Here is a 26,463-nt window from a genome sequence, read left to right as displayed (position 1 = left end):
GTTTAACATATTGCACATGCGCAGAACGGATCGTGCAGGCAGGACGGATCGTGTACCGACAGCTACCTTGATGTGTGATGGCTAGACGAAAAACAGGAGACATGCCAAATCTCTAGATGAGCCGCAGTTGATCTTTCCCTGATTGAACAGCTTTTACAGAGAGATAAAGTTGTGGGGAAAAAATACAACCGGCCAACTCCAAACTGGCACGCATTTAAAACAGGCACTGGACTAGCGACCATGGAAATACCTGGTTCTGGGGAGTCATTATGTTCTTCTTCCCCCAGCATGTTTCCTTGGATCTGGGGGGCTCCAAAATCATGGCTGCAGCTGTCGCCGTGGTCCTGCTACACGTCCTGCGGTGCCCTGTTACGTCCTACTACGCTCTGCATGTACATGATGTATGTAGTTTAGATAGCTGATCTGAAGTGTAAACCATGGAAAACTAACAATGTTCCAGACCCTACAAGTTGTCTTTGCAGAGTTTGGGGATGCATTGGAAACTCAGCTTCTACATGTCATGTCTGTTTCTAACGGAAAAAAAAAAAAAAATGTAGGTAAATAATGTTTCCGCCCGGTCTCGAACCGGGGACCTTTCGCGTGTTAGGCGAACGTGATAACCACTACACTACGGAAACTCGCCGAAACGCGACGTGTTCAGAAGCGTAAAGAAAACTTTGTTTTCACGGTTACATTGTGTCCTTTATCCATCCATTTTTCCAGAAATCCTGATTCATCCTGGAATCCTGGAATAATAATATTTTTAATGTCATATCGCGTTATTTTCTCGTTGGAGTTTCTATTGAAATTGTGAATGAATATTTCCTCCATAGATGTGATCTCTACTTTAAGATAAACCTATTCACTGTTTTCCTCAAAACGATGTTTTCAGAGTTAAATGCATATCAATCTTATGTGAATGAGCGTTCTTTTTTGCTCAGATGCTGGGGGGGGGGTCTCTCTCTCTTATCCTAGGAGGGGATGAGAACCTGAGTTGAGAAGAGGGTGAGACACAGAAAGGAGAATAGAGACCTTTTCTTTGTTTACTTTTAAAATGGAATAAATATACTTCATATACATTTAAATTCATGGTTTGTTCCGTCTCTTGTCCACAGTTTAAAAATGCAGACGTTACCATGATTCATGGTGTATTTTTGTAAATTTGGGTTCCGGGGAGACACCAAATTTCTCTTTTGGGTCTTGAGCTGAAGAAGTTTGGGAACCACTGCTATAGGCAATGGGTCAATGGGTTGACAGACAATATTGGTGTGCGTCCAAATTTTCCTTCATGTGTGTATGATCTTCCCATGATGTCGGAGTTCTCTCATCTATGGAATTAGAAACCATCAGACCCAAAATAATATGCAACCTTTGCTGTCTTTCCCTCTCAGTTGTCCCAGCGAAAGTAAACAATCTGCAAGGTTGATAAAAGATTATAAACAATAACTGAGTGGCAATAGTTAGTGTTAACCTATATTTTATCATGGCCATGATCTTCATGATTACTCCAAGTGTATTCAAAGTATTTGCATCGGCTTTAGATTTATGACGTACTGAAGATCAGGGAATTGGGGAGGTGAAGGTACAGAAATTGCATCATGCATTAATCATTTGTTGACAATGCTGACATGTGATTGTGTCAAAACGAGTGAGTTAGGGACAGCGCTTATAAACACCATGTGAGGGAGGGTAGACTCTGCAGACCAGCTCTGCTCACACAGAAACCAGCCGGGCCTCTACACTGCTGAAAGGATGTGGATGAGTTGGGGTTTTGTGTAAACTCAGGGGTGATAGCTGCTGAAAGATCATGTATCTGCACAGTTTTAGGAATACAAACTGAACAAGAGTCTGTTTAATTTAGTTTTCCAGTTACATTACGGGGTTAAACATTTTGTCTTTTCAATGCTTCTCAAAGATGTCAAATGTGAATCTGTCTCAGACCAACATCACTGTTGGACAAGGGTTACTGGAACGAGTGTTGTTTTGTACCGTGACCACCGTGCCGTGCTGTGTGTTTCTCTTCATTAATGGGACCATGTTGTTCACCTTGAGGAGTAAAACTGTGTTTTGTGAGACTTCCCGTTACATTCTGCTGTTTAACCTCCTTTTTGCAGACACCGTGCAGCTGGCACTGAGCCAGTTACTGTACATACTGGCTGCTGTCGGACTAAGGCTGACGTATCCTTTATGTGGAGTTCTCACCATGCTGTCTGATCTCACTAATGAGATCTCTCCCCTCACCCTGGTGGTGATGTCTGTGGAGAGATACGTAGCTGTGTGCTACCCACTGAGGCACTCCACCCTCGTCACCATCAGGAACACAGAGGTGGCCATCGTCGGGGTTTGGGTCTTCAGTTCTCTAAATATTCTCACTAAAGTAATTCTCCTGTTAATGTTTCCATTTCAAACCCTGGAGAGCCTGGAGATGAGAGATTTCTGTGCGAGAGAAAACATGCTACTCGACCCGATGTCTGACGATTACAACAAAGCCTTCACCTATTTTCTGTTTGTGTCAGCGGGGGTGGCGGTGACCTCCTCCTACATCGGTGTGATGATAGCAGCCAGGTCCGCCTCCACGGACAAAGCTTCAGCCCGAAGGGCTCGTAACACCCTGCTGCTGCACCTGGGCCAGCTGGGCCTCAGCCTCTCCTCCACCGTGCACACCCCGTTGCTCATAGCTCTGTCAAAGGTCCTAGACAGAATAAAACTAGTGCGTATCCAAATTTTCCTTTATGTGTGTATTATCATTTTCCCGAGATGTCTGAGTTCTCTTATCTATGGAATCAGAGACCAGACCATCAGACCCGTCCTTGTGTACAATCTCTGCTGTCAGTGGAGACACTCGCTGTCCCTCTCCGTCATCTCAACCAAGGCAAAGATCTGCATGCATACTTCATAGATGTTTTTGCATAAATGTGTAGGTGTAATCCAAATTTCAACTGTGAATGTGTAGCGTAGGTGCAAGTTGTTGTTTTTGTTTTTCTAGAGATAAAGTACAGGCATCATTTTCATGAGACGTGTGGTGTTTTTCCAGTGATGGTACCTGCTCGACTTGGCTTGAACCCATTAAATCTTATTAAATCTTAAATATGAATCACGGGGCGGCTACACATAGGCTTAAAGTGGAAATGTGTGCATATGTGTGTTACATATTTAAAAATGTATGAGTTGAAACCTTACTGTTTGCAATTTCTAGATAAAATAAAAAGTTCATTGTTAAAGGACAAATCTGGTTCATTAAATAATATTTTAGTAGCTTTTCTGACAGTTGTTATAACATTGTTTTAAAGTATTTCCTGGTGTCTGACAGGGGTTGTAGGGGTTGACACAAGAAAAACCAGCAGTCAGACCATCAGACGTGTTGGAAGGAAGCCAAGTTCATCCAGACTATCTGAACCAATTTACTCCGGCCTTACACCAAATGACTTTTCATCATCTATGGAATTAGAAACCATCAGACCCAAAATAATATACAACCTTTGCTGTCAGATGAGGCGGTCACTTTCCCTCTCAGTTGTCCAAGCGAAAGAAAAAATCTGCAAGGTTGATAAAAGATTATAAACGATAACTAAGTGACAATAGTTAGTGTTAACCTATATTTTATCATGGCCATGATCTTCATGATTACTCCAAGTGTAATCCAAGTATTTACATCGGCTTTAGATTTATGACGTAGATCCGGGAACTGGGGCTAGAGTTGTTTCTCTCTCGTTTGGTGTGAGTTGGTCATAAAACTCAGTCCACAGTGTCATAAGTCATTAGACGTCAGTCATTAGACGTCCTGACAAAATCAAACGTGTTTGACAATATTCTAAATTTTACGTCTTGGAAGTAAAATATTCTAGTCAGTGAATAAAAACTCTGTTACGTTATGACAAATTGTCTTTAGATGTGAGATGTTGTCAGAGTCCTGTCTTCAAATCATTTAGAGTCTTCCAGTGTATGATAGTCATAAATGTACACACATACTGTACGTACAAGGAATTTGTCTCTGGCATTTTTTCAATTTAAAGTGTAAACTGCAAGTAAACTCAGCTTAAACGTCGGTAATGATTGCAATAGAAGTCAGTGTGCAACAAACTATCGGACATACAGCAGGTCCAAGTTAAATTAATAAGTCAGTCTGTGAACTGAGATGGATACTAACAGTTAACACTGGATAAAGACAAATTGCCAAAAGCTAAAGAGATACAGGAAAAGGAGAGACCGGCGTACTGCTGGTAGTGAGGAAAAGTGACGTTGACACTATGATGGACAATGATTGATAATCCTGATCTGATAACCTAACCTAATAAACTCATTTGATATATGTAGAGAAGGCTTTGAAGGAATTTATTAAATGGTGTTATGTGTTCATTGTATGTAATGCAGTGGTTAAAAAAAAACCATTTCTGCAGGGTCACCGTTTTAAAGATACAAACAATTGTAATTTTTGATGCTGCCAAACATGTCCTACGGGTACAAAAAGTTCCAAACCCGACGTCTAAGAGCGTCATATTGTTTTTGGTGATGATGGACCATTAATGTATCATCACTCTCCATCTCTATAACATTGTGTTTCCATCTCTATAACATTGTGTTTCCATCTCTATAACATTGTGATTCCATCTCTATAACATTATGTTTCCATCTCTATAACATTGTGTTTCCATCTCTATAACATTATGTTTCCATCTCTATAACATTGTGTCTCCATCTCTATAACATTATGTTTCCATCTCTATTATCTCTATAACATTGTGTTTCCATCTCTATAACATTATGTTTCCATCTCTATAACATTATGTTTCCATCTCTATAACATTATGTTTCCATCTCTATAACATTATGTTTCCATCTCTATAACATTATGTTTCCATCTCTATAACATTATGTTTCCATCTCTATAACATTATGTTTCCATCTCTATAACATTGTTTTCCATCTCTATAACATTGTGTTCCATTTCTATAACATTATGTTTCCATCTCTATTATCTCTATAACATTATGTTTCCATCTCTATAACATTATGTTTCCATCTCTATAACATTATGTTTCCATCTCTATAACATTATGTTTCCATCTCTATAACATTATGTTTCCATCTCTATAACATTGTTTTTCCATCTCTATAACATTGTTTCCATCACTATAACATTATGTTTCCATGTCTATTATCTCTATAACATTATGTTTCCATCTCTATAACATTATGTTTCCATCTCTATAACATGTGTTTCCATCTCTATAACATTGTGTTTCCATCTCTATTATCTCTATAACATTATGTTTCCATCACTATAACATTATGTTTCCATCTCTATTATCTCTATAACATTGTTTTTCCATCTCTATAACATTATGTTTCCATCTCTATAACATTTGTTTCCATGTCTATTATCTCTATAACATTATGTTTCCATCTCTATTATCTCTATAACATTGGTTTCCATCTCTATAACATGTTTCCATCTCTATATCATTGTGTTTCCATCTCTATAACATTGTGTTTCCATCTCTATAACATTATGTTTCCATCTCTATAACATTATGTTTCCATCTCTATAACATTATGTTTCCATCTCTATAACATTATGTTTCCATCTCTATATCATTGTGTTTCCATCTCTATAACATTATGTTTCCATCTCTATAACATTATGTTTCCATCTCTATAACATTATGTTTCCATCTCTATAACATTATGTTTCCATCTCTATAACATTGTTTCCATCTCTATTATCTCTATAACATTATGTTTCCATCACTATAACATTATGTTTCCATGTCTATATCTCTATAACATTATGTTTCCATCTCTATAACATTATGTTTCCATCTCTATTATCTCTATAACATTATGTTTCCATCACTATAACATTATGTTTCCATGTCTATTATCTCTATAACATTAGTTTCCATCTCTATACATGTGTTTCCATCTCTATAACATTGTGTTTCCATCTCTATAACATTATGTTTCCATCTCTATTTCTCTATAACATTATGTTTCCATCTCTATAACATTGTGTTTCCATCTCTATAACATTGTTTTTCCATCTCTATAACATTATTTTCCATCACTATAACATTGTGTTTCCATGTCTATATCTCTATAACATTGTTTTTCCATCTCTATAACATTATGTTTCCATCTCTATTATCTCTATAACATTGTTTTTTCCATCTCTATAACATTATGTTTCCATCACTATAACATTTTGTTTCCATGTCTATTATCTCTATAACATTATGTTTCCATCTCTATTATCTCTATAACATTGTGTTCCATCTCTATAACTATGTTTCCATCTCTATAACATTATGTTTCCATCTCTATAACATTATGTTTCCATCTCTATAACATTGTGTTTCCATCTCTATAACATTGTGTTTCCATCTCTATAACATTATGTTTCCATCTCTATAACATTGTGTTTCCATCTCTATAACATTGTTTCCATCTCTATAACATTGTGTTTTCCATCTCTATTATCTCTATAACATTGTGTTTCCATATCTATAACATTGTGTTTCCATCTCTATTATCTCTATAACATTGTGTTTCCATCTCTATTATCTCTATAACACTGTGTTTCCATCTCTATAACATTGTGTTTCCATCTCTATAACATTGTGTTTCCATCTCTATAACATTATGTTTCCATCTCTATAACATTATGTTTCCATCTCTATAACATTGTGTTTCCATCTCTATAACATTATGTTTCCATCTCTATAACATTATGTTTCCATCTCTATTACTATAACATTATGTTTCCATCTCTATAACATTATGTTTCCATCTCTATAACATTGTGTTTGCCATCTCTATTATCTCTATAACATTGTGTTTCCATCTCTATTATCTCTATAACATTGTGTTTCCATCTCTATTATCTCTATAACATTGTGTTTCCATCTCTATAATATTGTGTTTCCATCTCTATAACATTGTGTTTCCATCAGAATCAGAATCAGAAATACTTTATTGATCCCCGAAGGGAAACTCTGTGTTGTAGTTGCACAATATTATAAATAGAGTAGAAATACAAGAAATAAAGAAATATAAGGAATTGGATACGTACGGTATTTACATAAAGGAATGTTATTATACATTATTACCATAATTCACAATAATTAAGGATTGGAATGGTGAAGTTAAATAATAATAATACTAATAATAATTGTGGTATTTGAGATTGCACACATGTCAGGCCAGTGTTATTGCACAAAACAGATAATACAGATAATATTGTCCAGTTTCAACCTCTCTAAGTGTGTGTTGTGTGTGTGTGGTGTGTGTGGTGTGTGTGTGTGTGTTGTGTGTGTGTGTGTGTTGTGTGTGTGTGTGTCAGACACTTAGAGGGAGGAGTTAAAAAGTTTGATGGCCACAGGCAGGAATGACTTCCTGTGGCGCTCTGTAGTGCATTTTGGGAGAATGAGTCTGTCACTGAAAGTCCTGGGATTGAGCAACAAGCCGTGGAGTGGGTGCGAGACATTGTCCAAGATGGCATGTAGTTTGGACAGCATCCTCCTATCTGACACCCCCGACAGAGAGTCCAGATCCACCCCCCACGACGTCACTGGCCTTGCGAATCAGTTTGTTGAGTCTGTTGGGGTCCACTACCCTCAGCCTGCTGCCCCAGCATGCAACAGCAAAGAGGATAGCACTGGCCTCCACAGACTCATAAAACATCTTCAGCATTGTCCTGCAGATGTTGAAGGACCTCAGCCTCCTCAGAAAGTAGAGACGGCTTTGGCCCTTCCTGTAGAGGGCTTGAGTGTTCTTGGCCCAGTCCAGTTTATTGTCCAAGTGCACTCCCAGGTATTTGTAGTCCTCCACAATGTCCACACTGACCCCCTGGATGGAAACAGGGCTCACTGCTGCCTCTGTAGCAATGCTATCTCTATAGCATTGTGTTTCCATCTCTATTATCTCTATAACATTATGTTTCCATCTCTATTATCTCTATAAAATTATGTTTCCATCTCTATAGCAACAAGGTGACACATATGCAGCCTACACACACCACACACGATCGTGTAAATAAACCTACACAAAAGTGGTGCACTACTGAAAGTGTGAATGTACTATTTTCATATATGCATACATTGACATCTTTCAACATTGAATGGAAAGATATTGAGCAGCAAATACACTTTCATCCTTCGAGCCGGAATTGAACCAGCAACCTAAGGATAACTGGTATCATCGTCCTCTCTACCAACTGAGCTATCGAAGGGTTACGCACAGTAAGAAGGTATGATCAGTGGCAAACCCGACGTCCAAGAGCGTCAGATACCTGAAAAGTGACGTTGAGGCTGTGATGGACAGTGACTGATAATCCTAATCCCCACATCGATTTGGTTTTAACATCTGAGACTGTTTGTCAACCTAAATTAACTGAAACAAGCGTTGGGTTTAGTGCACGTGTGACAGTAAAAAGAAGAAACTGCTCCTGGCCCCAAACACATGGTGAGGGCCAACGGCACTGCAGAAGATTAGTGAAGCGACGACGGGGAACGGGTCCAGCATGTAGGGGTTCAGGGAAAGGCCGCATCCTTTCTGGTTGTTGGTAACCCACGGCGTTCAGTGTAAGTTGTGGCATGTTGGTAGATAGTATAGCTTAGTGGAACTTACATCCCAAAGAAATAACAAACCCTTTCACTTGTTAACTACCTGTGACATGACAGTGGGAATGAAGGCCAAATCTACAACTACATAAGCCCCAAGTAGAAAAACCTCTCTCCTTAGGCTCCTCTTGGGGCCTTTCACACTGTAGTTTGTTTGCTCTAGTCCAAATCAGTTGAGGAGTTTGTCAACCTGAAGCAATGTTCCTGTGGTTTTGTTCCACACATAGAAAAATCCAAGGGAACCAAAAATGCATCATTACAAAACAAGCAAAAATGTTCACTTGATGTTTTGGTGAGATCTGTCTGGGGTGGAAGCAAGAAAGTTGATACAGCAACAGGGTCCTATGTTCTGGACCGGTGCAGATTTCTTACATCTCCACGTTCAAACCGTCTCATTTCATTTAAATCATTTGTAATACATTGTTGAGCGAGCATTGTTCCCATGCATCTCCTCTCTGCTGGTGTCTGTCTGACTTCACAGCGGCTGGTTTGGTCTCAGAAACGCAACGACAGCGAGCTGGACCCCAGTCTGTTTCTGGGAGGGGAGCTGATTCAGTCTGCATGCTGTTCCACATCGCAGACAGCAAAGCACACATGACTACAGGAGCCATTTAGCTCAGACCTGCAGGGTACACACAGCTGATGCAGTTCGAGGTCAGATCCACTTCAGAGTGGGTTTGCAGTGGTTTGGTCCGCGTTTGGGGCACATCCAACTGCGACTGCTGTTTCACAGCGGCCCAAACGAGCCGAGCCGAGGGGGAAAACTAACTATTAACGATTCATCCAAACTAAACTAGGCAGGTGTGATAGCTGGACTCACAACCTGGACACATTCTTGTTCTCTTGTGCAATGCAAACTGACATTCTTAGGAATTTTTTAGTCTTTTAAGAGGAAAACATGTCTGTTAATTATGACAATAGCTAGGGATATCCTATAATATTTTCATGGCTAAGTTCCTCATAACTTCTCCAAGTTGAGTATTTGCCTTTGCTTAATGGATGTGATGAAGTAGATCAGGGAATTGAGATGTGGTACAGGAATTACATCACCGGTTTATCATTTGTTACCAGTGTTGACGTGATCTTTTCAACCATCTTTTCAACCCGAGTGAGGGAAGAACAGAGCTTATAAACACCATGTGAGGGAAGGTAGACTCTGCAGACCAGCTCTGCTCACCAAGCAAGCCGGGCCTCTACACTGCTGAAAGGATGTGGATGATTTGGGGTTTTGCATGTAAACTCATTCTCTGCTGAACAGATAACATGTGTGCACTGTTGTCAGGGTCCATTTACCTTTGATTTTAGGTTTAACATTTTATGTCTCTTCAATGCTTTTTAAAGATGTCAAATGCAAATCTGTCTCAGACCAACATCACCGTTGGACGGGGTTACTGGAACGAGTGTTATTCTCCACCGTGACCACCGTGCCGTGCTGTGTGTTTCTCTTCATTAACGGGACCATGTTGTTCACCTTGAGGAGTAAAACTGTGTTTTGTGAGACTTCCCGTTACATTCTGCTGTTTAACCTCCTTTTTGCAGACACCGTGCAGCTGGCACTGAGCCAGTTACTTACATCCTGGCTGCTGTCGGACTGAGGCTGACGTATCCTTTATGTGGAGTTCTCACCATGCTGTCTAATCTCACTAATGAGATCTCTCCCCTCACCCTGGTGGTGATGTCTGTGGAGAGATACGTAGCTGTGTGCTACCCACTGAGGCACTCCACCCTCGTCACCATCAGGAACACAGAGGTGGCCATCGTCGGGGTTTGGGTCTTCAGTTCTCTAAATGTCCTCACTAAAGTCATTCTCCTGTTAATGTTTCCATTTCAAAACCTGGAGAGCCTGGAGATGAGAGATTTCTGTGCTAGAGAAAACATGCTACTGGACCGGATATCTGACGATTACCACAAAGCATTCACCTATTTTCTGTTTGTGTCAGCGGGGGTGGCGGTGACCTCCTCCTACATCGGTGTGATGATAGCAGCCAGGTTTGCCTCCACAAACAAAGCTTCAGCCCGAAGGGCTCGTAACACCCTGCTGCTGCACCTGGGCCAGCTGGGCCTCAGCCTCTCCTCCTCCATCTACAACCCCTTACTCACAGCTCTGTCAAAGGTTGTACAGAGGATAGTGTTGGTGCGCATTCAGATTGTTCTCTATGTGTGTATTGTCATCTTCCCCAGGTGTCTAAGTGCTCTTATCTATGGCATCAGAGACCAGACCATCAGACCCATCCTCATATGTTACCTATGCTGTCGACTGAAACTCAATCCTCTTAGTCAACGCTGAGGTCTCACCCTGGAGGTCTCACCCTGGAGGTCTCACCCTGGAGGTCTCACCCTGGGGGTCCATGAAGTGCACATTGGTCATGTGTGTCTTAAAACATGCATGTCCATATTCACATTGAAGCTGTTTTTGGTAAAGGTAGGGTAGTCCAATGTTAGAGATGGACAACAAACTATACAGTTTTTGTCAAACCGGTCACGGCATGGTCAGGTCCCTGCATAGGTGGCCGACGCACGGCAACCACATTTATCAGCACACGCTCTCTGGTATAATATGTTAAATTTATTGACTGTTCCTAGCACCCGTCTGAAGACCCGTAGCCATCAGGTTTGTGAGTATGAGGCCCAAAGCCTGTGGAAGGATCTGCCCCCAACCTCAACGCCCCGCTGCTTCTCTGGACCCTTTGAAAAATCAATTCAATCCCGACCTTTTTAAACGGGCTGTTGGTTCACCTGCCAGCAATTTATTTTTTGTGTATTACTTTTACATTGTGTACTGTTTTTGATGTATCATCTTGCATTTTTATGTAAAGCACTTTGTGATATTTATCTGTGAAAAGCACACAGAGAACCACATATAACTTGCTTACATTCTTATTTAAGCTATGGTGTGTAGTTTCTGTTGCCCCCATGAAAGGAATCTAAATAAAGACAACAAAACTGTCGGCTTGTCCGCCTGATAGAAGCCTTACGTGAATACACAGTCTTGGATTTTAATGTACATATGTAGTGTAAGTGTTCCATCCATCCATCTTCGACCGCTTATCCGGTGTCGGGTCGCGGGGGCAGCAGCTCCAGTAGGGGACCCCAAACTTCCCTTTCCCGAGCCACATCAACCAGCTCCGACTGGGGGATCCCGAGGCGTTCCCAGGCCAGGTTGGAGATATAATCTCTCCACCTAGTCCTGGGTCTTCCCCGGGCCTCCTCCCAGCTGGACGTCCCTCCACCTAGTCCTAGGTCTTCCCCGGGGCCTCCTCCCAGCTGGACGTCCCTCCACCTAGTCCTAGGTCTTCCCCGGGGCCTCCTCCCAGCTGGACGTGCCTGGACCACCTCCCTAGGGAGGCGCCCAGGAGGCATCCTTACCAGATGCCCGAACCACCTCAACTGGCTCCTTTCGACGCGAAGGAGTCCTTTAATTTGGAAAAAGATTATTTCTTTTCTATTCGCGATATGTAATATAATTTAAAAGTAATACACTTTAAAGACATTAATGTGAGATTTAAAGCAATTCATTTTGAAATTCATGGCCTACTGTGTATACTGTATATTTGTTGTTGAGTAGAATAAAACATGTGATTTACTTTTGCATTTGTGCAGTTTTTTAAACAAAAAACGCCACACATTTGTTCCCCCCCCCCCCCCAGCTGGTCAAGGTGCAGTTTACATCCATATCTGTCTGAACTCACGTGATTTATGATCTTAAACTGAGCTATCGAAGGGTTCAAACCTGGTGCAGGGAACAAAAAGTACCAAACCTGACGTCTGAGAGCATCATATTGTTGTTGGTGATGATGGACCATTAACGCATCATCACTCTCCATCTCCATAACATTATGTTTCCATCTCTATAGCAACAAGGTCTCACATACGCAGCCTACACACACCACACACAATCATGTAGATGAAAATACACAAAAGCGGTGTACTACTGAAAGTGTGAATGTACTATTTTCATATATGCGTCCATTGACATCTTTCAACATTGAATGGAAAGATATTGAGCAGCAAATTAACTTCCATCCTTCGAGCCGGAATTGAACCAGCAACCTAAGGATAACTGGTATCATCGTCCTCTCTACCAACTGAGCTATCGAAGGGTTACGCACAGTAAGAAGGTATGATCAGTGGCAAACCCGACGTCCAAGAGCGTCAGATACCTGAAAAGTGACGTTGAGGCTGTGATGGATAGTGACTGATAATCCTAATCCCCACATCGATTTGGTTTTAACATCTGAGACTGTTTGTCAACCTAAATTAACTGAAACAAGCGTTGGGTTTAGTGCACGTGTGACAGTAAAAAGAAGAAACTGCTCCTGGCCCCAAACACATGCTGAGGGCCAACGGCACTGCAGAAGATTAGTGAAGCGACGATGGGGAACGGGTCCAGCATGTAGGGGTTCAGGGAAAGGCCGCATCCTTTCTGGTTGTTGGTAACCCACGGCGTTCAGTGTAAGTTGTGGCATGTTGAAATAACAAACCCTTTCACTAGAAGATTAGCTCTGTTGTCAGCTCAAGCTTTTTTCAGCTCCGTCTTTAGGCCAAAGTCGAGTCCTTTCTCAGTCGGCAGGATCTCGAGAAGGCAACCCATGCATTCATCAGTTCAAGACTGGACTACTGCAACGCCCTTTACGTTGGCCTCAGTCAGTCGTCAACTTCTCGACTCCAACTTGTGCAGAACGCTGCTGCCCGATTTTTAATAAGCACGTCCAGACGTGAACACATTACCCCGGTGCTGGCGTCACTCCACTGGCTCCCAGTCCGTTTAAGAATTGATTTTAAACTCCTGCTGTTTGTTTTTAACGCCATTCATGGCTTGGCCCCCTCTTACTTGTCTGAGATTGTAACTTTTCGCAATTGTGGCAGAGCCTTGCGCTCCTCGGGTCAGCTTCTGTTAGAGGTCCCTGGGTCAAGACTGAAACAGCTTCTGTTAGAGGTCACTAGGTCCAGACTTAAACAGCTTCTGTTAGAGGTCACTAGGTCCAGACTTAAACAGCTTCTGTTAGAGGTCACTAGGTCCAGACTTAAACAGCTTCTGTTAGAGGTCCCTGGGTCAAGACTGAAACAGCTTCTGTTAGAGGTCCCTAGGTCAAGACTGAAACAGCTTCTGTTAGAGGTCCCTGGGTCAAGACTGAAACAGCTTCTGTTAGAGGTCACTAGGTCCAGACTTAAACAGCTTCTGTTAGAGGTCACTAGGTCCAGACTTAAACAGCTTCTGTTAGAGGTCCCTGGGTCAAGACTGAAACAGCTTCTGTTAGAGGTCCCTGGGTCCAGACTTAAACAGCTTCTGTTAGAGGTCCCTGGGTCAAGACTGAAACAGCTTCTGTTAGAGGTCCCTGGGTCAAGACTGAAACAGCTTCTGTCAGAGGTCCCTGGGTCCAGACTTAAACAGCTTCTGTTAGAGGTCCCTAGGTCCAGACTTAAACAGCTTCTGTTAGAGGTCTCTGGGTCCAGATCTAAACAGCTTCTGTTAGAGGTCCCTGGGTCCAGACCTAAACAGCTTCTGTTAGAGGTCACTAGGTCAAGACTGAAACAGCTTCTGTTAGAGGTCCCGGGGTCAAGACTTAAACAGTGGGGCGATCGTTCTTTTGCCATCGCTGCTCCCAGACTGTGGAACAAACTACCCCCTGACATCCGCACCACTACTGACCTCAGCCTTTTTAAAACGAAGCTTAAGACCCACTTTTTTAAATTAGCATTTAATTCTGACTAGGGCGATACTGTCTCTTAGGTGTCCTCCTTCTGTCTGCTCATTTCTACGCATTTCTGGAAGGCTCTTAATGTCCTGCAGCGCTGCACCCCTACAGCACTTTTAAATATATCTGTATGTTTTGTATATGTTATGTATATTTTTATGGCTTTGTTGTAAAGCACTTTGGGTACCTTTCGGCTATTGTAAAGGGCTATACAAATAAACTTGATTGAAACTTGATTGAAATACCTGTGACATGACAGTGGGAATGAAGGCCAAATCTACAACTACATAAGCCCCAAGTAGAAAAAACCTCTCTCCTTAGGCTCCTCCTGGGGCATTTCACACTGTAGTTTGTTTGCTCTAGTCCAAATCAGTTGAGGAGTTTGTCAACCTGAAGCAATGTTCCTGTGGTTTTGTTCCACACATAGAAAAATCCAAGGGAACCAAAAATGCATCATTACAAAACAAGCAAAAATGTTCACTTGATGTTTTGGTGAGATCTGTCTGGGGTGGAAGCAAGAAAGTTGATACAGCAACAGGGTCCTATGTTCTGGACCGGTGCATATTTCTTACATCTCCACGTTCAAACCGTCTCATTTCATTTAAATCATTTGTAATACATTGTTGAGCGAGCATTGTTCCCATGCATCTCCTCTCTGCTGGTGTCTGTCTGACTTCACAGCGGCTGGTTTGGCCTCAGAAACGCAACGACAGCGAGCTGGACCCCAGTCTGTTTCTGGGAGGGGAGCTGATTCAGTCTGCATGCTGTTCCACATCGCAGACAGCAAAGCACACATGACTACAGGAGCCATTTAGCTCAGACCTGCAGGGTACACACAGCTGATGCAGTTCGAGGTCAGATCCTGTCTCACTACAGACAAACCACTTCAGAGTGGGTTTGCATTGGTTTGGTCCGCGTTTGGTGCACATCCAACTGCGACTGCTGTTTCACAGCGGCCCAAACGAGCCGAGCCGAGGGGGAAAACTAACTAATAACGATTCATCCAAACTAAACTAGGCAGGTGTGATAGCTGGACTCACAACCTGGACACATTCTTGTTCTCTTGTGCAATGCAAACTGACATTCTTAGGAATTTTTTAGTCTTTTAAGAGGAAAACATGTCTGTTAATTATGACAATAGCTAGGGATATCCTATAATATTTCATGGCTAAGTTCCTCATAACTTCTCCAAGTTGAGTATTTGCCTTTGCTTAATGGATGTGATGAAGTAGATCAGGGAATTGAGATGTGGTACAGGAATTACATCACCGGTTTATCATTTGTTACCAGTGTTGACGTGATCTTTTCAACCCGAGTGAGGGAAGAACAGAGCTTATAAACACCATGTGAGGGAAGGTAGACTCTGCAGACCAGCTCTGCTCACCAAGCAAGCCGGGCCTCTACACTGCTGAAAGGATGTGGATGATTTGGGGTTTTGCATGTAAACTCATTCTCTGCTGAACAGATAACATGTGTGCACTGTTGTCAGGGTCCATTTACCTTTGATTTTAGGTTTAACATTTTATGTCTCTTCAATGCTTTTTAAAGATGTCAAATGCAAATCTGTCTCAGACCAACATCACCGTTGGACGGGGGTTACTGGAACGAGTGTTATTCTCCACCGTGACCACCGTGCCGTGCTGTGTGTTTCTCTTCATTAACGGGACCATGTTGTTCACCTTGAGGAGTAAAACTGTGTTTTGTGAGACTTCCCGTTACATTCTGCTGTTTAACCTCCTTTTTGCAGACACCGTGCAGCTGGCACTGAGCCAGTTACTTTACATCCTGGCTGCTGTCGGACTGAGGCTGACGTATCCTTTATGTGGAGTTCTCACCATGCTGTCTAATCTCACTAATGAGATCTCTCCCCTCACCCTGGTGGTGATGTCTGTGGAGAGATACGTAGCTGTGTGCTACCCACTGAGGCACTCCACCCTCGTCACCATCAGGAACACAGAGGTGGCCATCGTCGGGGTTTGGGTCTTCAGTTCTCTAAATGTCCTCACTAAAGTCATTCTCCTGTTAATGTTTCCATTTCAAAACCTGGAGAGCCTGGAGATGAGAGATTTCTGTGCTAGAGAAAACATGCTACTGGACCGGATATCTGACGATTACCACAAAGCATTCACCTATTTTCTGTTTGTGTCAGCGGGGGTGGCGGTGACCTCCTCCTACATCGGTGTGATGATAGCAGCCAGGTTTGCCTCCACAAACAAAGCTTCAGCCCGAAGGGCTCGTAACACCCTGCTGCTGCACCTGGGCCAGCTGGGCCTCAGCCTCTCCTCCTCCATCTACAACCCCTTACTCACAGCTCTGTCAAAGGTTGTACAGAGGATAGTGTTGGTGCGCATTCAGATTGTTCTCTATGTGTGTATTGTCATCTTCCCCAGGTGTCTAAGTGCTCTTATCTATGGCATCAGAGACCAGACCATCAGACCCATCCTCATATGTTACCTATGCTGTCGACTGAAACTCAATCCTCTTAGTCAACGCTGAGGTCTCACCCTGGAGGTCTCACCCTGGAGGTCTCACCCTGGAGGTCTCACCCTGGGGTCCATGAAGTGCACATTGGTCATGTGTGTCTTAAAACATGCATGTCCATATTCACATTGAAGCTGTTTTTGGTAAAGGTAGGGTAGTCCAATGTTAGAGATGGACAACAAACTATACAGTTTTTGTCAAACCGGTCACGGCATGGTCAGGTCCCTGCATAGGTGGCCGACGCACGGCAACCACATTTATCAGCACACGCTCTCTGGTATAATATGTTAAATTTATTGACTGTTCCTAGCACCCGTCTGAAGACCCGTAGCCATCAGGTTTGTGAGTATGAGGCCCAAAGCCTGTGGAAGGATCTGCCCCCAACCTCAACGCCCCGCTGCTTCTCTGGACCCTTTGAAAAATCAATTCAATCCCGACCTTTTTAAACGGGCTGTTGGTTCACCTGCCAGCAATTTATTTTTTGTGTATTACTTTTACATTGTGTACTGTTTTTGATGTATCATCTTGCATTTTTATGTAAAGCACTTTGTGATATTTATCTGTGAAAAGCACACAGAGAACCACATATAACTTGCTTACATTCTTATTTAAGCTATGGTGTGTAGTTTCTGTTGCCCCCATGAAAGGAATCTAAATAAAGACAACAAAACTGTCGGCTTGTCCGCCTGATAGAAGCCTTACGTGAATACACAGTCTTGGATTTTAATGTACATATGTAGTGTAAGTGTTCCATCCATCCATCTTCGACCGCTTATCCGGTGTCGGGTCGCGGGGGCAGCAGCTCCAGTAGGGGACCCCAAACTTCCCTTTCCCGAGCCACATCAACCAGCTCCGACTGGGGGATCCCGAGGCGTTCCCAGGCCAGGTTGGAGATATAATCTCTCCACCTAGTCCTGGTCTTCCCCGGGCCTCCTCCCAGCTGGACGTCCCTCCACCTAGTCCTAGGTCTTCCCCGGGGCCTCCTCCCAGCTGGACGTCCCTCCACCTAGTCCTAGGTCTTCCCCGGGGCCTCCTCCCAGCTGGACGTGCCTGGACCACCTCCCTAGGGAGGCGCCCAGGAGGCATCCTTACCAGATGCCCGAACCACCTCAACTGGCTCCTTTCGACGCGAAGGAGTCCTTTAATTTGGAAAAAAGATTATTTCTTTTCTATTCGCGATATGTAATATAATTTAAAAGTAATACACTTTAAAGACATTAATGTGAGATTTAAAGCAATTCATTTTGAAATTCATGGCCTACTGTGTATACTGTATATTTGTTGTTGAGTAGAATAAAACATGTGATTTACTTTTGCATTTGTGCAGTTTTTTAAACAAAAAACGCCACACATTTGTTCCCCCCCCCCCCCAGCTGGTCAAGGTGCAGTTTACATCCATATCTGTCTGAACTCACGTGATTTATGATCTTAAACTGAGCTATCGAAGGGTTCAAACCTGGTGCAGGGAACAAAAAGTACCAAACCTGACGTCTGAGAGCATCATATTGTTGTTGGTGATGATGGACCATTAACGCATCATCACTCTCCATCTCCATAACATTATGTTTCCATCTCTATAGCAACAAGGTCTCACATACGCAGCCTACACACACCACACACAATCATGTAGATGAAAATACACAAAAGCGGTGTACTACTGAAAGTGTGAATGTACTATTTTCATATATGCGTCCATTGACATCTTTCAACATTGAATGGAAAGATATTGAGCAGCAAATTAACTTCCATCCTTCGAGCCGGAATTGAACCAGCAACCTAAGGATAACTGGTATCATCGTCCTCTCTACCAACTGAGCTATCGAAGGGTTACGCACAGTAAGAAGGTATGATCAGTGGCAAACCCGACGTCCAAGAGCGTCAGATACCTGAAAAGTGACGTTGAGGCTGTGATGGATAGTGACTGATAATCCTAATCCCCACATCGATTTGGTTTTAACATCTGAGACTGTTTGTCAACCTAAATTAACTGAAACAAGCGTTGGGTTTAGTGCACGTGTGACAGTAAAAAGAAGAAACTGCTCCTGGCCCCAAACACATGCTGAGGGCCAACGGCACTGCAGAAGATTAGTGAAGCGACGATGGGGAACGGGTCCAGCATGTAGGGGTTCAGGGAAAGGCCGCATCCTTTCTGGTTGTTGGTAACCCACGGCGTTCAGTGTAAGTTGTGGCATGTTGAAATAACAAACCCTTTCACTAGAAGATTAGCTCTGTTGTCAGCTCAAGCTTTTTTCAGCTCCGTCTTTAGGCCAAAGTCGAGTCCTTTCTCAGTCGGCAGGATCTCGAGAAGGCAACCCATGCATTCATCAGTTCAAGACTGGACTACTGCAACGCCCTTTACGTTGGCCTCAGTCAGTCGTCAACTTCTCGACTCCAACTTGTGCAGAACGCTGCTGCCCGATTTTTAATAAGCACGTCCAGACGTGAACACATTACCCCGGTGCTGGCGTCACTCCACTGGCTCCCAGTCCGTTTAAGAATTGATTTTAAACTCCTGCTGTTTGTTTTTAACGCCATTCATGGCTTGGCCCCCTCTTACTTGTCTGAGATTGTAACTTTTCGCAATTGTGGCAGAGCCTTGCGCTCCTCGGGTCAGCTTCTGTTAGAGGTCCCTGGGTCAAGACTGAAACAGCTTCTGTTAGAGGTCACTAGGTCCAGACTTAAACAGCTTCTGTTAGAGGTCACTAGGTCCAGACTTAAACAGCTTCTGTTAGAGGTCCCTGGGTCAAGACTGAAACAGCTTCTGTTAGAGGTCCCTGGGTCCAGACTTAAACAGCTTCTGTTAGAGGTCCCTGGGTCAAGACTGAAACAGCTTCTGTTAGAGGTCCCTGGGTCAAGACTGAAACAGCTTCTGTTAGAGGTCCCTGGGTCCAGACTTAAACAGCTTCTGTTAGAGGTCCCTAGGTCCAGACTTAAACAGCTTCTGTTAGAGGTCTCTGGGTCCAGATCTAAACAGCTTCTGTTAGAGGTCCCTGGGTCCAGACCTAAACAGCTTCTTCTGTTAGAGGTCACTAGGTCAAGACTGAAACAGCTTCTGTTAGAGGTCCCGGGGTCAAGACTTAAACAGTGGGGCGATCGTTCTTTTGCCATCGCTGCTCCCAGACTGTGGAACAAACTACCCCCTGACATCCGCACCACTACTGACCTCAGCCTTTTTAAAACGAAGCTTAAGACCCACTTTTTTAAATTAGCATTTAATTCTGACTAGGGCGATACTGTCTCTTAGGTGTCCTCCTTCTGTCTGCTCATTTCTACGCATTTCTGGAAGGCTCTTAATGTCCTGCAGCGCTGCACCCCTACAGCACTTTTAAATATATCTGTATGTTTTGTATATGTTATGTATATTTTTATGGCTTTGTTGTAAAGCACTTTGGGTACCTTTCGGCTATTGTAAAGGGCTATACAAATAAACTTGATTGAAACTTGATTGAAATACCTGTGACATGACAGTGGGAATGAAGGCCAAATCTACAACTACATAAGCCCCAAGTAGAAAAAACCTCTCTCCTTAGGCTCCTCCTGGGGCATTTCACACTGTAGTTTGTTTGCTCTAGTCCAAATCAGTTGAGGAGTTTGTCAACCTGAAGCAATGTTCCTGTGGTTTTGTTCCACACATAGAAAAATCCAAGGGAACCAAAAATGCATCATTACAAAACAAGCAAAAATGTTCACTTGATGTTTTGGTGAGATCTGTCTGGGGTGGAAGCAAGAAAGTTGATACAGCAACAGGGTCCTATGTTCTGGACCGGTGCATATTTCTTACATCTCCACGTTCAAACCGTCTCATTTCATTTAAATCATTTGTAATACATTGTTGAGCGAGCATTGTTCCCATGCATCTCCTCTCTGCTGGTGTCTGTCTGACTTCACAGCGGCTGGTTTGGCCTCAGAAACGCAACGACAGCGAGCTGGACCCCAGTCTGTTTCTGGGAGGGGAGCTGATTCAGTCTGCATGCTGTTCCACATCGCAGACAGCAAAGCACACATGACTACAGGAGCCATTTAGCTCAGACCTGCAGGGTACACACAGCTGATGCAGTTCGAGGTCAGATCCTGTCTCACTACAGACAAACCACTTCAGAGTGGGTTTGCAGTGGTTTGGTCCGCGTTTGGGGCACATCCAACTGCGACTGCTGTTTCACAGCGGCCCAAACGAGCCGAGCCGAGGGGGAAAACTAACTAATAACGATTCATCCAAACTAAACTAGGCAGGTGTGATAGCTGGACTCACAACCTGGACACATTCTTGTTCTCTTGTGCAATGCAAACTGACATTCTTAGGAATTTTTTAGTCTTTTAAGAGGAAAACATGTCTGTTAATTATGACAATAGCTAGGGATATCCTATAATATTTCATGGCTAAGTTCCTCATAACTTCTCCAAGTTGAGTATTTGCCTTTGCTTAATGGATGTGATGAAGTAGATCAGGGAATTGAGATGTGGTACAGGAATTACATCACCGGTTTATTATTTGTTACCAGTGTTGACGTGATCTTTTCAACCCGAGTGAGGGAAGAACAGAGCTTATAAACACCATGTGAGGGAAGGTAGACTCTGCAGACCAGCTCTGCTCACCAAGCAAGCCGGGCCTCTACACTGCTGAAAGGATGTGGATGATTTGGGGTTTTGCATGTAAACTCATTCTCTGCTGAACAGATAACATGTGTGCACTGTTGTCAGGGTCCATTTACCTTTGATTTTAGGTTTAACATTTTATGTCTCTTCAATGCTTTTTAAAGATGTCAAATGCAAATCTGTCTCAGACCAACATCACGTTGGACGGGGGTTACTGGAACGAGTGTTATTCTCCACCGTGACCACCGTGCCGTGCTGTGTGTTTCTCTTCATTAACGGGACCATGTTGTTCACCTTGAGGAGTAAAACTGTGTTTTGTGAGACTTCCCGTTACATTCTGCTGTTTAACCTCCTTTTTGCAGACACCGTGCAGCTGGCACTGAGCCAGTTACTGTACATACTGGCTGCTGTCGGACTAAGGCTGATGTATCCTTTATGTGGAGTTCTCACCATGCTGTCTAATCTCACTAATGAGATCTCTCCCCTCACCCTGGTGGTGATGTCTGTGGAGAGATACGTAGCTGTGTGCTACCCACTGAGGCACTCCACCCTCGTCACCATCAGGAACACAGAGGTGGCCATCGTCGGGGTTTGGGTCTTCAGTTCTCTAAATGTCCTCACTAAAGTCATTCTCCTGTTAATGTTTCCATTTCAAAACCTGGAGAGCCTGGAGATGAGAGATTTCTGTGCTAGAGAAAACATGCTACTGGACCGGATATCTGACGATTACCACAAAGCATTCACCTATTTTCTGTTTGTGTCAGCGGGGGTGGCGGTGACCTCCTCCTACATCGGTGTGATGATAGCAGCCAGGTTTGCCTCCACAAACAAAGCTTCAGCCCGAAGGGCTCGTAACACCCTGCTGCTGCACCTGGGCCAGCTGGGCCTCAGCCTCTCCTCCTCCATCTACAACCCCTTACTCACAGCTCTGTCAAAGGTTGTACAGAGGATAGTGTTGGTGCGCATTCAGATTGTTCTCTATGTGTGTATTGTCATCTTCCCCAGGTGTCTAAGTGCTCTTATCTATGGCATCAGAGACCAGACCATCAGACCCATCCTCATATGTTACCTATGCTGTCGACTGAAACTCAATCCTCTTAGTCAACGCTGAGGTCTCACCCTGGAGGTCTCACCCTGGAGGTCTCACCCTGGAGGTCTCACCCTGGGGGTCCATGAAGTGCACATTGGTCATGTGTGTCTTAAAACATGCATGTCCATATTCACATTGAAGCTGTTTTTGGTAAAGGTAGGGTAGTCCAATGTTAGAGATGGACAACAAACTATACAGTTTTTGTCAAACCGGTCACGGCATGGTCAGGTCCCTGCATAGGTGGCCGACGCACGGCAACCACATTTATCAGCACACGCTCTCTGGTATAATATGTTAAATTTATTGACTGTTCCTAGCACCCGTCTGAAGACCCGTAGCCATCAGGTTTGTGAGTATGAGGCCCAAAGCCTGTGGAAGGATCTGCCCCCAACCTCAACGCCCCGCTGCTTCTCTGGACCCTTTGAAAAATCAATTCAATCCCGACCTTTTTAAACGGGCTGTTGGTTCACCTGCCAGCAATTTATTTTTTGTGTATTACTTTTACATTGTGTACTGTTTTTGATGTATCATCTTGCATTTTTATGTAAAGCACTTTGTGATATTTATCTGTGAAAAGCACACAGAGAACCACATATAACTTGCTTACATTCTTATTTAAGCTATGGTGTGTAGTTTCTGTTGCCCCCATGAAAGGAATCTAAATAAAGACAACAAAACTGTCGGCTTGTCCGCCTGATAGAAGCCTTACGTGAATACACAGTCTTGGATTTTAATGTACATATGTAGTGTAAGTGTTCCATCCATCCATCTTCGACCGCTTATCCGGTGTCGGGTCGCGGGGGCAGCAGCTCCAGTAGGGGACCCCAAACTTCCCTTTCCCGAGCCACATCAACCAGCTCCGACTGGGGGATCCCGAGGCGTTCCCAGGCCAGGTTGGAGATATAATCTCTCCACCTAGTCCTGGGTCTTCCCCGGGGCCTCCTCCCAGCTGGACGTCCCTCCACCTAGTCCTAGGTCTTCCCCGGGGCCTCCTCCCAGCTGGACGTCCCTCCACCTAGTCCTAGGTCTTCCCCGGGGCCTCCTCCCAGCTGGACGTGCCTGGACCACCTCCCTAGGGAGGCGCCCAGGAGGCATCCTTACCAGATGCCCGAACCACCTCAACTGGCTCCTTTCGACGCGAAGGAGTCCTTTAATTTGGAAAAAAGATTATTTCTTTTCTATTCGCGATATGTAATATAATTTAAAAGTAATACACTTTAAAGACATTAATGTGAGATTTAAAGCAATTCATTTTGAAATTCATGGCCTACTGTGTATACTGTATATTTGTTGTTGAGTAGAATAAAACATGTGATTTACTTTTGCATTTGTGCAGTTTTTTAAACAAAAAACGCCACACATTTGTTCCCCCCCCCCCCCCAGCTGGTCAAGGTGCAGTTTACATCCATATCTGTCTGAACTCACGTGATTTATGATCTTAAACTGAGCTATCGAAGGGTTCAAACCTGGTGCAGGGAACAAAAAGTACCAAACCTGACGTCTGAGAGCATCATATTGTTGTTGGTGATGATGGACCATTAACGCATCATCACTCTCCATCTCCATAACATTATGTTTCCATCTCTATAGCAACAAGGTCTCACATACGCAGCCTACACACACCACACACAATCATGTAGATGAAAATACACAAAAGCGGTGTACTACTGAAAGTGTGAATGTACTATTTTCATATATGCGTCCATTGACATCTTTCAACATTGAATGGAAAGATATTGAGCAGCAAATACACTTTCATCCTTCGAGCCAGAATTGAACCAGCAACCTAAGGATAACTGGTATCATCGTCCTCTCTACCAACTGAGCTATCGAAGGGTTACGCACAGTAAGAAGGTATGATCAGTGGCAAACCCGACGTCCAAGAGCGTCAGATACCTGAAAAGTGACGTTGAGGCTGTGATGGATAGTGACTGATAATCCTAATCCCCACATCGATTTGGTTTTAACATCTGAGACTGTTTGTCAACCTAAATTAACTGAAACAAGCGTTGGGTTTAGTGCACGTGTGACAGTAAAAAGAAGAAACTGCTCCTGGCCCCAAACACATGCTGAGGGCCAACGGCACTGCAGAAGATTAGTGAAGCGACGATGGGGAACGGGTCCAGCATGTAGGGGTTCAGGGAAAGGCCGCATCCTTTCTGGTTGTTGGTAACCCACGGCGTTCAGTGTAAGTTGTGGCATGTTGAAATAACAAACCCTTTCACTAGAAGATTAGCTCTGTTGTCTGCTCAAGCTTTTTTCAGCTCCGTCTTTAGGCCAAAGTCGAGTCCTTTCTCAGTCGGCAGGATCTCGAGAAGGCAACCCATGCATTCATCAGTTCAAGACTGGACTACTGCAACGCCCTTTACGTTGGCCTCAGTCAGTCGTCAACTTCTCGACTCCAATTTGTGCAGAACGCTGCTGCCCGATTTTTAATAAGCACGTCCAGACGTGAACACATTACCCCGGTGCTGGCGTCACTCCACTGGCTCCCAGTCCGTTTAAGAATTGATTTTAAACTCCTGCTGTTTGTTTTTAACGCCATTCATGGCTTGGCCCCCTCTTACTTGTCTGAGATTGTAACTTTTCGCAATTGTGGCAGAGCCTTGCGCTCCTCGGGTCAGCTTCTGTTAGAGGTCCCTGGGTCAAGACTGAAACAGCTTCTGTTAGAGGTCACTAGGTCCAGACTTAAACAGCTTCTGTTAGAGGTCACTAGGTCCAGACTTAAACAGCTTCTGTTAGAGGTCCCTGGGTCAAGACTGAAACAGCTTCTGTTAGAGGTCCCTGGGTCCAGACTTAAACAGCTTCTGTTAGAGGTCCCTGGGTCAAGACTGAAACAGCTTCTGTTAGAGGTCCCTGGGTCAAGACTGAAACAGCTTCTGTCAGAGGTCCCTGGGTCCAGACTTAAACAGCTTCTGTTAGAGGTCCCTAGGTCCAGACTTAAACAGCTTCTGTTAGAGGTCTCTGGGTCCAGATCTAAACAGCTTCTGTTAGAGGTCCCTGGGTCCAGACCTAAACAGCTTCTGTTAGAGGTCACTAGGTCAAGACTGAAACAGCTTCTGTTAGAGGTCCCGGGGTCAAGACTTAAACAGTGGGGCGATCGTTCTTTTGCCATCGCTGCTCCCAGACTGTGGAACAAACTACCCCCTGACATCCGCACCACTACTGACCTCAGCCTTTTTAAAACGAAGCTTAAGACCCACTTTTTTAAATTAGCATTTAATTCTGACTAGGGCGATACTGTCTCTTAGGTGTCCTCCTTCTGTCTGCTCATTTCTACGCATTTCTGGAAGGCTCTTAATGTCCTGCAGCGCTGCACCCCTACAGCACTTTTAAATATATCTGTATGTTTTGTATATGTTATGTATATTTTTATGGCTTTGTTGTAAAGCACTTTGGGTACCTTTCGGCTATTGTAAAGGGCTATACAAATAAACTTGATTGAAACTTGATTGAAATACCTGTGACATGACAGTGGGAATGAAGGCCAAATCTACAACTACATAAGCCCCAAGTAGAAAAAACCTCTCTCCTTAGGCTCCTCCTGGGGCATTTCACACTGTAGTTTGTTTGCTCTAGTCCAAATCAGTTGAGGAGTTTGTCAACCTGAAGCAATGTTCCTGTGGTTTTGTTCCACACATAGAAAAATCCAAGGGAACCAAAAATGCATCATTACAAAACAAGCAAAAATGTTCACTTGATGTTTTGGTGAGATCTGTCTGGGGTGGAAGCAAGAAAGTTGATACAGCAACAGGGTCCTATGTTCTGGACCGGTGCATATTTCTTACATCTCCACGTTCAAACCGTCTCATTTCATTTAAATCATTTGTAATACATTGTTGAGCGAGCATTGTTCCCATGCATCTCCTCTCTGCTGGTGTCTGTCTGACTTCACAGCGGCTGGTTTGGCCTCAGAAACGCAACGACAGCGAGCTGGACCCCAGTCTGTTTCTGGGAGGGGAGCTGATTCAGTCTGCATGCTGTT

General features: G+C 43.6%; 2 protein-coding genes, 1 non-coding gene and 2 pseudogenes across 3 annotated transcripts; 4 read left to right on the top strand and 1 right to left on the bottom strand.

Annotated features, from left to right (window-relative positions):
- Positions 1–565: 565 nt before the first annotated feature.
- trnav-aac (transfer RNA valine (anticodon AAC)) lies at positions 566–638 on the bottom strand. The gene has a single exon. It is a non-coding gene; the product is annotated as a tRNA-Val (tRNA).
- Positions 639–1,636: 998 nt separating this feature from the next.
- On the top strand, positions 1,637–2,899 carry LOC116685328 (odorant receptor 131-2-like). Its single transcript, XM_032510443.1, has one exon. The coding sequence runs from the start codon at positions 1,916–1,918 to the stop codon at positions 2,897–2,899; it is 984 nt and encodes a 327-aa protein (XP_032366334.1). The 5' UTR covers positions 1,637–1,915.
- Positions 2,900–9,959: 7,060 nt separating this feature from the next.
- LOC116685327 (odorant receptor 131-2-like) lies at positions 9,960–10,905 on the top strand (annotated as a pseudogene).
- A 4,957-nt stretch (positions 10,906–15,862) lies between these two features.
- LOC116685326 (odorant receptor 131-2) lies at positions 15,863–16,810 on the top strand. The gene has a single exon (XM_032510441.1). It carries the CDS (start codon positions 15,863–15,865, stop codon positions 16,808–16,810), a length of 948 nt encoding a protein of 315 aa, XP_032366332.1.
- A 4,742-nt stretch (positions 16,811–21,552) lies between these two features.
- LOC116685325 (odorant receptor 131-2-like) lies at positions 21,553–22,499 on the top strand (annotated as a pseudogene).
- The last annotated feature ends 3,964 nt before the right edge of the window (positions 22,500–26,463 follow it).

The sequence above is a fragment of the Etheostoma spectabile genome, unplaced genomic scaffold (assembly GCF_008692095.1).
Source record: "Etheostoma spectabile isolate EspeVRDwgs_2016 unplaced genomic scaffold, UIUC_Espe_1.0 scaffold00569776, whole genome shotgun sequence".
NCBI lineage: Eukaryota > Metazoa > Chordata > Actinopteri > Perciformes > Percidae > Etheostoma > Etheostoma spectabile.
The sequence above is the reverse complement of the archived record's forward strand: the minus strand, read 5'-3'. Positions and strand labels throughout refer to the sequence as shown.

Excerpts from the sequence above, each read along its gene's own strand:
- LOC116685328 (XM_032510443.1), top strand. The coding sequence starts at position 1,916 with ATGTCAAATGTGAATCTGTCTCAGACCAACATCACTGTTGGACAAGGG.
- LOC116685326 (XM_032510441.1), top strand. The coding sequence starts at position 15,863 with ATGTCAAATGCAAATCTGTCTCAGACCAACATCACCGTTGGACGGGGG.